The 11,755-nt window shown below is 36.3% G+C and overlaps 1 protein-coding gene across 1 annotated transcript; it reads left to right on the top strand.

The window, feature by feature from the left end:
• The first annotated feature begins 4,811 nt into the window (after nt 1-4,811).
• LOC112794739 (uncharacterized) lies at nt 4,812-8,535 on the top strand. The gene is made up of 10 exons (XM_072234354.1): nt 4,812-4,877; nt 5,098-5,130; nt 5,950-6,036; nt 6,200-6,274; nt 6,534-6,714; nt 7,374-7,476; nt 7,566-7,638; nt 7,726-7,944; nt 8,040-8,192; nt 8,299-8,535. Exons 1-8 carry the CDS (start codon nt 4,812-4,814, stop codon nt 7,798-7,800), a joined length of 693 nt encoding a protein of 230 aa, XP_072090455.1. The 3' UTR covers nt 7,801-7,944; nt 8,040-8,192; nt 8,299-8,535.
• Nucleotides 8,536-11,755: the final 3,220 nt, after the last annotated feature.

The following is an 11,755-nucleotide window of genomic DNA, read 5'->3' as shown; positions in this document are numbered from 1 at the left end:
TTCATGATAGACTAATGAAAGAAGAAGGTGAGAAGATGAGGGGATGGCTGAATGAATTGGAGAGTGGAGAGAGGTTATAACTGCATTTAATGTTGAGTGAAAAAATGGGATAATGGATTAAAGGGTATTTAATAGTGCGGTTATCATTATGGAAAATTTTCAAAAGTGAAAGGTAACTGAAAGATTTTTTGAATCAAGGGAGTGAATAAGTGAAAAGATTATGATTTGACAAGAACTCCCCCTCAAGATATGATGTGATATCTTCCCAAAAAGAATTATTTTAAAATTGATGAAGAACTCAAAACGGGCCAGAGTCATGGAATGGGTCAGAAAAAAATTGGTTGGGCCCATGTCTATTCACACTTAGGTCATTCTCTCCTTGTCTTATGGCTTATTCAACGCATAGCTAGATTTGTCTCCTCCCTTTCTACGTGACAAAACCATACAGAATCAGTAAAATCACAATTTATCAACAGAATTCAATTCCAACATTCCCAAACTGTTCCTTAATGAACAGAACCTATCTTCACACAAGGATTTAGTAAATATATCAACAAGTTGTTCTTCGGATTTCACAAATTGAATAGTATCCTTTTGCATATGTTCTCTAATGAAATGATATCTAACTTCAATGTGCTTAGTTCTAGAGTGCAGAACAGGATTTTTAGAAATGTTTATTTCACTCATATTATCACAAAACAGGGGTATACTATTGATTTTCAATTTATAATCCTCTAACTGAGTTTTTAACCAAATTAATTGAGAACAACACGCAGAGGCAAATAAGTATTCAACTTCAACTGTGGATAGAGCAACTATGGCTTGTTTCTTGCTTCACCACATGTTTAGTGAGCTTCCAAGGAAGTAACACATTTCGGATGTGCTCCTTCTATCCACCCAATCTCCCGCATAATCTGCATCACAAAATCCTACTGCACAAAAATAATTAGATTTAGGATACCATAAGCCATAATCACATGTTCCCTTAATGTATCTAATGATTTTTTTGATGGCCGAAAGATGGGATTCTTTTGGGTGAGATTGAAACCTTGAACATACACCCACACTTTGAACAATATCCAGCCTAGAGGAAGTAAGATACATGAGTGAGCCAATCATTCCTCTATACCGTGTTTCATCCACATCTTTGCCATTTTCATCATTTTCAAGTTTAGTATTTGGATGCATTAGTGTTCCCATAGGTTTGGAATTTTCTAGGCCGAATTTCTTGATTAATTCCTTAGCATATTTTCATTGGTGAATAAAAATGCCACTATAAGTTTGTTTAATTTGGAGACCAAGAAAGAATGTTAGTTCTCCCATTAAACTCATTTTAAACTCACTAGTCATGAGTTTTCCAAACTCTTCACACAAGGATTCATTGGCTGATCCAAACACTATATCATCCACATAAACTTGAATAAGAAGAATATCATCATTAGATTCTTAGATAAATAAAGTAGTATCGGTGGTACCCCTTTGAAACCTATTTTCCAACAAGAAGGTACTAAGCCTTTCATACCAAGCTCTTGGAGCTTGCCTAAGCCCATAAAGAGCTTTTGAAAGTCTGAAAACATGATTTGGAAATTCTTTATTTTCAAAACCGAGGGGTTGTGCCACAAATACTTCTCTATCTCTAAAGCCATTAAGGAAAGCACATTTGACATTCATTTGTAACATTTTAAACCCCTTGTGGGCAGCATAAGCAAGAAGTAACCTAATTGCTTCCATTCTTGCTACCGGGGCAAAAGACTCATCAAAATCTATACCCTCCTCTTGATTGTAACCTTGGGCCACTCATCTAGCCTTGTTACATACAACACTACCATCCTCATCCAATTTATTTTTAAAAATCCACTTAGTACCCGTTACCTTCTTACCATTTGGATTGGGTACAAGTGTCCAAACCTCATTCTTTTCAAATTGAGAAAGCTCTTCTTCCATGGCTTTAACCCAAGAGGGGTCTTCTAGGGCTTGCTTCACATTGTAAGGTTCCAATTGGAACAAGAAAGCAACATTGCTTTGAGCAACTTGTTTTTTGCTTGAGGATCTAGTGGTTACGTTTTGGGAAGGATTACCAATGAAAAAATCATAGGGGTAACCCTTCAAAAACTTCCATTCTCTTGGCCTTTGAGGTAAGGATCTACTTTGATGAGCTTCAACAGATTATTCTGTTCCAGATTCTCTTACTGGCTCAGGAGACAAAACTGAAATGTCTCCTCCATCCTGACTTGACATTTCTGGGCAGACAGGTTCTTCACTTGGGATAGATTAGGGATTTTCTTCACTGGCTTCCTGATTGACAAAATCTTCACAACCTGCATCATCTTCTACAACAACACTGGGAATTGAATTAGTATCACAAAAGGACACGTGTATGGATTTTTCTATGGTCCTATGTTCCTTGAGATAAATTCTATATGCTTTGCTAGTGGTGGAATATCCAACAAACATTCCTTCATAGGATTTTAGATCAAAATTTTCCAGATTTTCTTTATTGTTAAGTACAAAGCATTTGCATCCAAAAACATGGAAGTACTTAAGATTAGGAGGGGTTCCTTTCCAAAGCTCGTATGGGGTTTTCTTCAAATCTTTCCGAATGATGGTTCTATTCAAAATATAACATTCTGTATTTACAGCTTTAGCCCACAAAAATGTTGGTACATCATTTTCACAAAGCATTGTCCTAGTAATTTCTTGAAGGCTTCTATTCATTCTTTCAACTACCCCATTTTGTTGAGGAGTTCTAGGACAAGAGAAGTTATGTGCAATACCAAAATCATCACAAAATTTTTCAAAATTATGATTTACAAATTCTTTTTCGTGATCACTTCTCAAATGGGCTATTTTCAAATCCTTTTTATTTTGAATCTTTTTGCAAAGAGTGGAAAAAGCATGAAAAGCATCATTCTTATGAGCTAGGAAGAGAACCTAACCGAATCTAGAGTAATCGTCCACTACTACCAAACCATAGTGTTTACCTCCTAAACTTTGAGTTCTTGTTGGACCAAAAAGATCAATATGCAATATTTCTAATGGCCTTTTAGTGAAAATTCCATCTTTAGGTTTAAAATAGGATTTTACTTATTTACCTAGTTGACAAGCATCACAAGTAATATCCTTATCAAATTTAATATTGGAAATTCCTCTCACCAGGTTTTTTTTTAACAAGTTTAGAAATTTGGTACATGCTTGCATGACCTAACTTCTTATGCCATAGCCATTTTTCAGATTCAAGGGAGGTAAAACATGTCACCTTTTGATCTTTTAAATCCTCAAGAGTCAATCCATACACATTATTACATCTTTTGGCTTCAAACAAAATTTCACCAGATTTTTCACAAATAACTAAGCAATCCAATTTTCTAAAAATAACTTCATAACCAAGATCACATAATTGGCTAATGCTTAGTAAATTATGTTTCAAACCATCAACAAGTAGAACATCATTTATGAAAGAAGAGAAACTTTTACTAACTTTTCCAATGGCTACTATTTTTCCTTTTCCATTATCACCGAAAGTGACAAACCCTCTATCATATTCATCAAGCTTAATGAAGAAGATTGCCTTTCCGGTCATATGCCTAGAACATCCACTATCCATGTACCACATATTGTCCTTTCGCTTGGATGCTAGGCACACCTACAAAATAAGCTCAAGTGACCTTAGGTATCCAAATATTTTTAGATCCTTTGCCGTTAAACCATCTTCTTTGTCCCAAGCCATTATAGTCACAAATAATTTTACAAACTTTGCTTCCAATTATTCTTTCATTAAAGAAACATTGAATAGGAAAGTGTCCATTTCGGTTGCATAGTCTACAAAATCTATGAGTTTCTGTTTTTACAAATCTTGTTGGGTTTTGAAACCTTACATCATTAGAAGATGATGCCATGTTTGAAAATGAAGGTTTTTTAACAAATTTTTCGGTTTTATGAAATCCCAACCCAGCTTTGTCATAGAGAGGTTTTTGACTAGCTAATAGTTGATTTAAATTTTTTGAACTTTGAGCAAAAGTGGCTAAGTCCTCTTTGAGTCTTTTTACATCTTTGAGCAGCTTCTCATTTTCTTCAAAACAATTTAGATATGCAACTACATAATGCTATTTTTCACAATCTTTTATTTCAGCTTTCAACCACTTGTTTTCTTCAACAAGATCAATAGCAGTTTCAGCTTCTCTCAATTTTTCTTTTAGAAAACCAATTTCAGCTTTAAGAATTTTGATTTGAGACTCAAAATCTTGGTTTTCACTTAGGAAGCATATGATTTTTTTAGAAAGATGATCAATCATGAGATGGAGATCTTCAGTGTCAGGGTTATGAAATACTACCTGCTCTACATGATCACTACTAGAAAACTAGTTATTACAGACGGATATTTCTGACGGATTTTATCCCACGGAAATACAGACAGAATTTCAGAGGGATTTTTTGTCGGAAAATAAAAAAAATAAATTAGCATAAATTACAGACGGAAAACAAAATCCGTCGATAATTCTGTCGATAAAATTAATTTTTTTTTGTGAAAAATGGTTACAGACGGATTTTCCGTCTGTAATTAAATAGACAAAACACTGCGTTTTATTAAATAATTACAGACGGAAAAATCCGTCCGTAATTTAAAATTTCCGTCGGAAAATATTAAAATAAGGTTGTGACAAAAAGGCTCGGCGTTTCAATCGTGATACTTCAACAAATCTCCACGCTCATCCCTTCCAAATCCTCCATCAGTGGCGCATCTCAGCTTTGGTTCAGTCGCACCGAACCTCCGTTGCACCCCTTCCCGGATCTTCTCCGTCACACCCCTTCCAATGGATCTTCTCCGTCACGCTCTCTTCCGTCCCTCCTCCTCCTCCGCCGCCGCCTCTACTGCCATTGTTCGATTGTTCCTCTGAGTTTTCATCTTCTTCCGCCGCTGCCGCCACCGCTTGCGTCGCACGATCTCTCTCTATCATCCCTTGCGTCGCACGAGCCCCCTCCTTGCTGTTGCTTAGGGTTCAATTTTTCTGTGCCAATTTTAGGTTTATCAATTTTTCCTCGCAGTTTCTATCTTCTTGTTGTTGTTGATGCTGATTGAACTTCTTGTTCCTGTTGCAGTTTCTATCACATGCTGGTATCTCGAAACAGATGGTAATTTTGCCCTTTCCATTCTCTTTCTTCTGTTTAAATTTTTTTAATTTCCAGCTTAGGGATTCCATCACCTGTTCTGAGCTTGTTCCACGATTCTACTCTATTTGTGATTTTTTTTGTGTAGATAAATGCATTGCTTTCAATCATTCATCTTAGTATTTTTCGTTCTTATACAATGTGCGAAACACTTGGATTTCAATTTTATATATATAGCTTGAAGAGGCTTTCTGAAACTTTTTCAGTTTCACCATTGTAACACTGGTTTAATCTATTTCCTCTCATATTGTATGCATGTTTGTTTATTCTGTTTGGTGAATTGTTTTTGGAACCCTAGAATTGCACATTCTTAAGTAATCAGTGTTCTATCAATACAGTGAAATTCGTTGAACTCTTATAGATATAGAATGGAATTGAACTTCTAGATTATGGCTTCTCTTAATCACTTATTGCAGCAGGTAGATTTATCTATGCAGAAATTGTAGTATTAGGATTTTTTATTGCAGTATTATTCTCCTTCTGTGATTTGGAAGTTGTAGAAGTAGTTAGGTGATATGTTAAGATAGAATATTGAAAGGTTCCTTTTTTTTTCTCCTTCTGTTTTATGACCTTCTTTTCAGCTTAAATATTAATGGAAAATAAAATTAACTTTGTCTATGACCTACTTGGCTGAGGAGTGAGGAGCAGATACTCCGGGATGATATTGTGTTGTGGGACTGTATAATGTATGTTAATATTTCCCAAAATGTCAATCAATCTGTTTTGTTTTTAAGAGTTCTGCAAACTTCTTTTGTATACTGGTGCAAGTTACGGAAAAAGTAGCTATTGAAATTTGCAGGTTCAGTTGATAGAACAGTGAAATTCTGGGATTTAGAAACCTTTGAATTGATTGGTTCTGCCAGGCGCGAGGTACTTAAATGTACTTAATCTTTAGTTTCTATTCAAAAGGAAACAATTATGTCCATTTATGTCTTAATTTGTGCCTCTCTCTGTCTCTCTCTGTCATAAATATAAATGTCATTGCTTTAAAGTTATGTTGCTTCTCTGAAAATATTATATTACTTTAAATTAGGCTACAGGGGTGCACTCAATAGCAATTCATCCTGATGGAAGAACCCTATTTACTGGACATGAGGATGGTTTGAAGGTAAGAGATTGAAAGAGATAATATAATGAAGAACTTGGACAAGGATAAAAGAGTCATGTATAATGCCGATATGATATGTTGCAGGTGTGTTCATGATATGTTGCAGGTGTATTCATGGGAGCCTGATATGATATAAAGAACTTGGACAAGGATAAAAGATTTTTTATTTTTTATTTTATTTTCTCCCTACATTGCATTGCATGCACTATGCTTTATCTCTCTTTAACTATATTATTATGTGTTAATTTCAACGTGTCAGCTTATTAAACCATACGGTGATGGTTCCAGCTTGGCTGCCAAGACAAGTGAAGGCATGGAGCACAAACTTAATCTTAAGGAAAATAAACAAGAGCAAGTAGAGGTTGATGTGGGGCCAACTACCAGATTCCGCAGTGTGTCCCCTGATGAGTCAAAAGAGATAAAGAATATATATATTGACTGTAAGCCGCTGACCTTTGATCTTCTTTTATTTGGTCTTCGAGTACTGCAACACTGTTAATCATTCGCAGTGTGTTTCTGAAACTGCCAAATTTTATACATTTCAAGATTTTTCAGAAGTGTCAAGTGATAACTCTTGTCAAGTGATCCTTTTATAACTGTAAGCTATGTAGTGGTTTGTGTCTGTGAAGGATGTCTGTAGTGACTCAAGGCTAGAAACTTAACTTCTACATGCATTTATGTGCATCTAATGAATGCTATTTTCTTACATATGAATCTTCTGGAGGGAAACCGATTACATTACAGGGAAACAATAGCAGGACTACTTGAAGGATGTTTCTGTGCGGCATAGTGAAATAAAAGCACCTAAAGTTCGAGATTCTTTATCTTGGGGGAAGCAAAAAAGTCAACATTCTGCTGAGGGAGCTGCACTCATTTCTGCAGCAGCATCTAGCCTAAATAAATTTTCTAATGATGGAAGCTTTATGCGTGAATTTGTTAGCAACAAGAGATTTTTTAATTGTGAGTAATCACTAAGCCTCACAAGTTCCACTGCATTAGAGCTCAAGTTTCAGGTGATTCAGATAGAACTGTTAGATATATAATATGGTTTGTGTTGATGATCACTAATATGAATGTTAATGTTTATACTCTATACAAGGTTCAACAAAAATTGAGGGGATTCCTGAGAAAACAGATTCCAAGGATGATAACTTAGTATTTGTTGCTGGTGCTACTGGTAGAGTTGGTTCAAGAACTGTTAGGTACATTTGTTAGTACTCTTCAATTCACTTGTTCTTTAAGAAGAAACTTCTTTTCTTTAAAATGCTGACTAGTGATAGTTTCATTTCAGAGAGCTTATAAAACATGGATTTAAAGTAAGAGCTGGAGTGAGGAGTGCTGAGAGAGCTGGTCCACTAATCAAGGTACAGGTTCTATCTTATGAACAAGATTTGGTATCCATTAGTGCTTGATATGAAAAGGATGTGCATTAAGATATAGAACATATGCAGAGTGTTGAGCAAATGAAGCTTGATGATGGAACAAGTGGAGGGAAGAGTACTGGTTACTTCATTGGGAATAAATAAATTTGGTTTACCTGCAGCTATTCTCAAGTGAGCATTAATGAAATTCTTTCTGATATTATCATATTTTAACAAGAAGTTCAAACTCATAACCTAACACTATCAACAGAAGACACTTTATTTGGGGGTCAAGTATCAAACCTTCAGGTGCTTAACATGTAAACTTTTGTGCTGATTTCCAATTTTGTAAAACTAGTCCTATGAATGACAGAGCAAAAGTAACAAATTCTGTTTCATGGTAGGTGGCAGAACTTATGGCAGTCATGGCCAAGAACCCTGATCTTGCATATTGTAAAATAGTGGAGGTAGTAGCAGAGACAACTGCGCCGCTGACTCCCAGGGAGGAGCTTCTTGCAAAGATATCATCTCAAAGACCTTACATTTCTTCACCAAAGGTATGTCCTTTCTTACATTACAAGTTAAGACAAAGAAAAATTTACCTCACTGCTATAACTATACTAAGCTCTAATTTATGATTCATTGTTTATTGTGATTATGCAGAAACCGGATGCTACAGCCATCAGTGATCCGGCTCCCTCGGAACTTGCCATTGCCACAGCCACTGAGAAGGAAACTGCACAACCAAAACCGGTTGCGAAAGAGTCACTTTCGCCCTTTTCCAATTGCATTAAGAGATATAAAGCAACACCACATTACTCTAGTTGACTGGCTTGTAGAGATTTGCATAATGTAATTTTTCTCATATAATACAATGTTATGAATTATATAGCTGATAAATTTAGTACGGTTGGACAATACACTTAGGATTATAGTTGATGTATCAATATACTTCATTTATGTTTTGATAATACGATGAATTTATGTATTTTTTGAAGTATTATAAATATTCAAATACAAATTAGATAAAAATTTGTATTAAATTTATATTTATTTTGTATGAAAACAAGTTTATTTTGTAATTGGAAAAATAAAAAAAATTCTATTTTACCTTACCGACAGATTTACAGACGGATTTTCTGTCTGTAATCAAAGTGAGATGATTTTCTAAGATTCAAATTACAGACGGAAAATCTGTTGGAAAATTTGTCTGTAATTACAGACGGAAAATCCGTCGGAAAATCCGTCTGTAATTACAGACGGAAAATCCGTCGAAAAATCTGTCTGAAATTACAGACGGAATATCCGTCGAAAAATCCGTCTGTAATTACCGACGGAAAATCCATCGGAAAATTCGTCGCCTCTGGGAAATGGATAGAGAATTTACGGAGGGAAAATCCGTCGGTAATTGGTAAAAATCCGTCGGTAATTTTCCGACGGAAAAAAATTCGTCGGTAAATAATTTCCGACGAGGCTTTTACAGAGGGACAAAATCCGTCGGTAACCAAAAATCCGTCTGTAATAAAGACTAAATCTATCTGTAAATCTGTCTGTATTAATCAATTTTCTAGTTGTGGATCAGCCATAAGGCAAGTTTGAGACTTGGTTTCTGATTCTTCATCTTCATCAGAATCATTCTCCAAGTCTTCTCATGAGGCCATTAGTCCTTTCTCCTTTCCCTTCTTTGGCTTCTCCTCCTTCTTCAGTTTAGGGCAATCAGATTTAAAGTGCCTAGCCTCTTTGTAGTTGTAGCAGATCACTTTACTGGAATCTTTCCTTGGTTTTCTTGAACCGCTTCCTTTGCTCCTTTCCTTTAGCTTGACCATTTTCCTAAATTTTTTTTGCAAACAAAACAAATTCATTTTCAGAAGAATAATCACTGGATTCATCATCCAGGGAGTCAGTAACAGATTTGAGAGCTATTCCTTTTCTTTTAGTATCTTTTTTCAAATATGTATTTTCAAAGGCAAGTAAATTTTCTCTCAAATCATCATAAGTCATAGAATCAAGACCACTACTCTCAGATATCACTATAGCCTTAGTTTCCCACTCTTTTGTGAGACTTTTCAAACTTTTCCTCATAAGCCATTGATGATGATGTTGAATTGTTCAAACAGTTCATCTATTGATTCTTCTTCCTTCATTGAGAACATTTCATATTCTTTGTTCAGCATGTCTATTCTGGTCTTCTTTACAAGGGTTGTTCCTTCATGAGTGATTTGAAGTTTATCCAAGATTTCCTTTCCTGTTGTGCATCTTGATACTCGTCGGTATTCCTCGAAGCTGATCGCACAGTTAAGCAAGTTGATAGCTTTGGCGTTGAGCTCTACCTTTTTTCTGTCTTCTTCAGTCCAAGTGGCTTTGCCTTTGAGAGAGACCACACCATCAGCTCCTGTAGTGGTTGGAAATTGTGGACCTTCAAGGATTATCTTCCAAAGTCTGTAATCCACTGACTAAACAAAAATCTTCATTCTTTCCTTCCAATAGATGTAATTATTTCCATTGAAGAGAGGAGGTCTGTTGCTTGACTGCCCTTCTGTCACAGTATAGGCCACCAGATTTGAGCCACTGTTATCCGTCATCAGGATCTTTTCTCCAAGCTGCAAAACTTAATCTCTTTGAGACCAAACTCTGATACCAATTGATGGTAATCAGTGGCTAAGAAAAGGGGGGAGTTGAATCTTAGCCCCTTTTTTGCTTAGTAACACTTGCTGCCTTTTAGAATGCTTTGAGAAGATATTTTTGCTTTTTGTCTCGTACCTAGCCAAGAGACATTTTCTTTTTGTCTCGTAACCAGGCAAGATATATTTTTCAGTTTTTTCTCCTATCCAGCAAAAAGAGAAATAGAGTAGAGGAGAGAGAGAATCATATTAAGAAATATCTTGATTCAGTCGCTAAGTGCAATGCGGCCTACATCTAGTCTCTATCACAACAATGATGGAATTTCACTATAATCTTGCAGATTACAGACACCAATTCTCCCTAGGAACTACCCTTCCTATCCAAGACAAGTCTAGAATCTATCTCCAATCTTGAACTTGACTTGGTCACCTACCAAAGTTTTAACTACTAAGTGCTAACCCAACTTGCAAAGGGATTCCCACAGAATCATGATACACAACACAAATGTACAAAGGACCTCTAAGACATCTATGGCTTTTTCTTTAATTTTGTATACTCTGCCTTTTTTTGCTCACTGGCTTTTTCTTACAAACTTCACACTATTTGCCTTTTTTACCATGAGACTCAAGACAGACAAAACTTAAAGAAAATACAAAATGAAACATATTGAAGGAGAATAACTTCTGTTAGCTTGGGTAGCTATGAGAACTCTGTGCTTTCTCTCCTTGCCTCAAGCCTTGGCTGTTCACCCTTATTATAGAAGGGAAAGCCTCCAAAGTTGAAACGGTCTAGCCAAGCCAACGTCTTCTTCTTCAATAAAAAAAAAAACAATTTGGACAAAGAGAAAAGAGAGGGAACCGAAAGCTAAAACCAACATGCAATTACCTCTCTCTCATCCCTTCTCACCAAGCTTCATCAATCTGGGCCTTCCATTTTGACTTGCTCCCCAAGAAGGATTCCTGACCCTTGATGAGTCCTTGATGCTTGACAGCTTCATCTGCTCCACTTCTACTTCTTCCTTCACGTAGCTACAGTAGCTACCTTCTGTGATGGTTGATCAAAAGTAGAAACGAGCCATACCCAAGTGTTCATACCCTGGGTCAAGCTGTCCGACCCGGGACGTTCTACTGATAAATCGACCGACCTCGCGACCTCTTTTCAAAGAGCTCAGCCAAATCACAGGAGAGCCCAAAAAAGGGCCCAAATGGAGGACCACGCCCCAAATCCTAAGGCAACCCAACCCTACAGAGAGAAGGGCGGTTCCCTTGAAGATAAGATGACCTCACTTGAAGATAAGATAAAGATAAGATAAGATAACTAACTTATCTTATCTAAGAAGGTCATTCTACGCCATTATAAATACACTGTAGCACCCAAGTATAACTCATACTCTGATTCTACTAACAACCTACTTAATACCCTTGCTAAATTAAGCATCGGAGTCCCTTGCAGGTACCACCACCCTCCGGTGACGAAGAATTAGCACCACCACCAAGTC

Source organism: Arachis hypogaea, chromosome 4, assembly GCF_003086295.3.
Source record: "Arachis hypogaea cultivar Tifrunner chromosome 4, arahy.Tifrunner.gnm2.J5K5, whole genome shotgun sequence".
Lineage (NCBI taxonomy): Eukaryota > Viridiplantae > Streptophyta > Magnoliopsida > Fabales > Fabaceae > Arachis > Arachis hypogaea.
The sequence above is the reverse complement of the archived record's forward strand: the minus strand, read 5'-3'. Positions and strand labels throughout refer to the sequence as shown.

Bases quoted from the DNA above. Each gene is read 5' to 3' on its own strand.
- LOC112794739 (XM_072234354.1), top strand. From the start codon at position 4,812: ATGGATCTTCTCCGTCACGCTCTCTTCCGTCCCTCCTCCTCCTCCGCC. The intron at 6,037-6,199 runs GTACTTAAATGT...ACTTTAAATTAG, and splicing joins TTGGTTCTGCCAGGCGCGAG to GCTACAGGGGTGCACTCAAT. The intron at 6,715-7,373 runs GTAAGCCGCTGA...ACTCTATACAAG, and splicing joins AAAGAATATATATATTGACT to GTTCAACAAAAATTGAGGGG.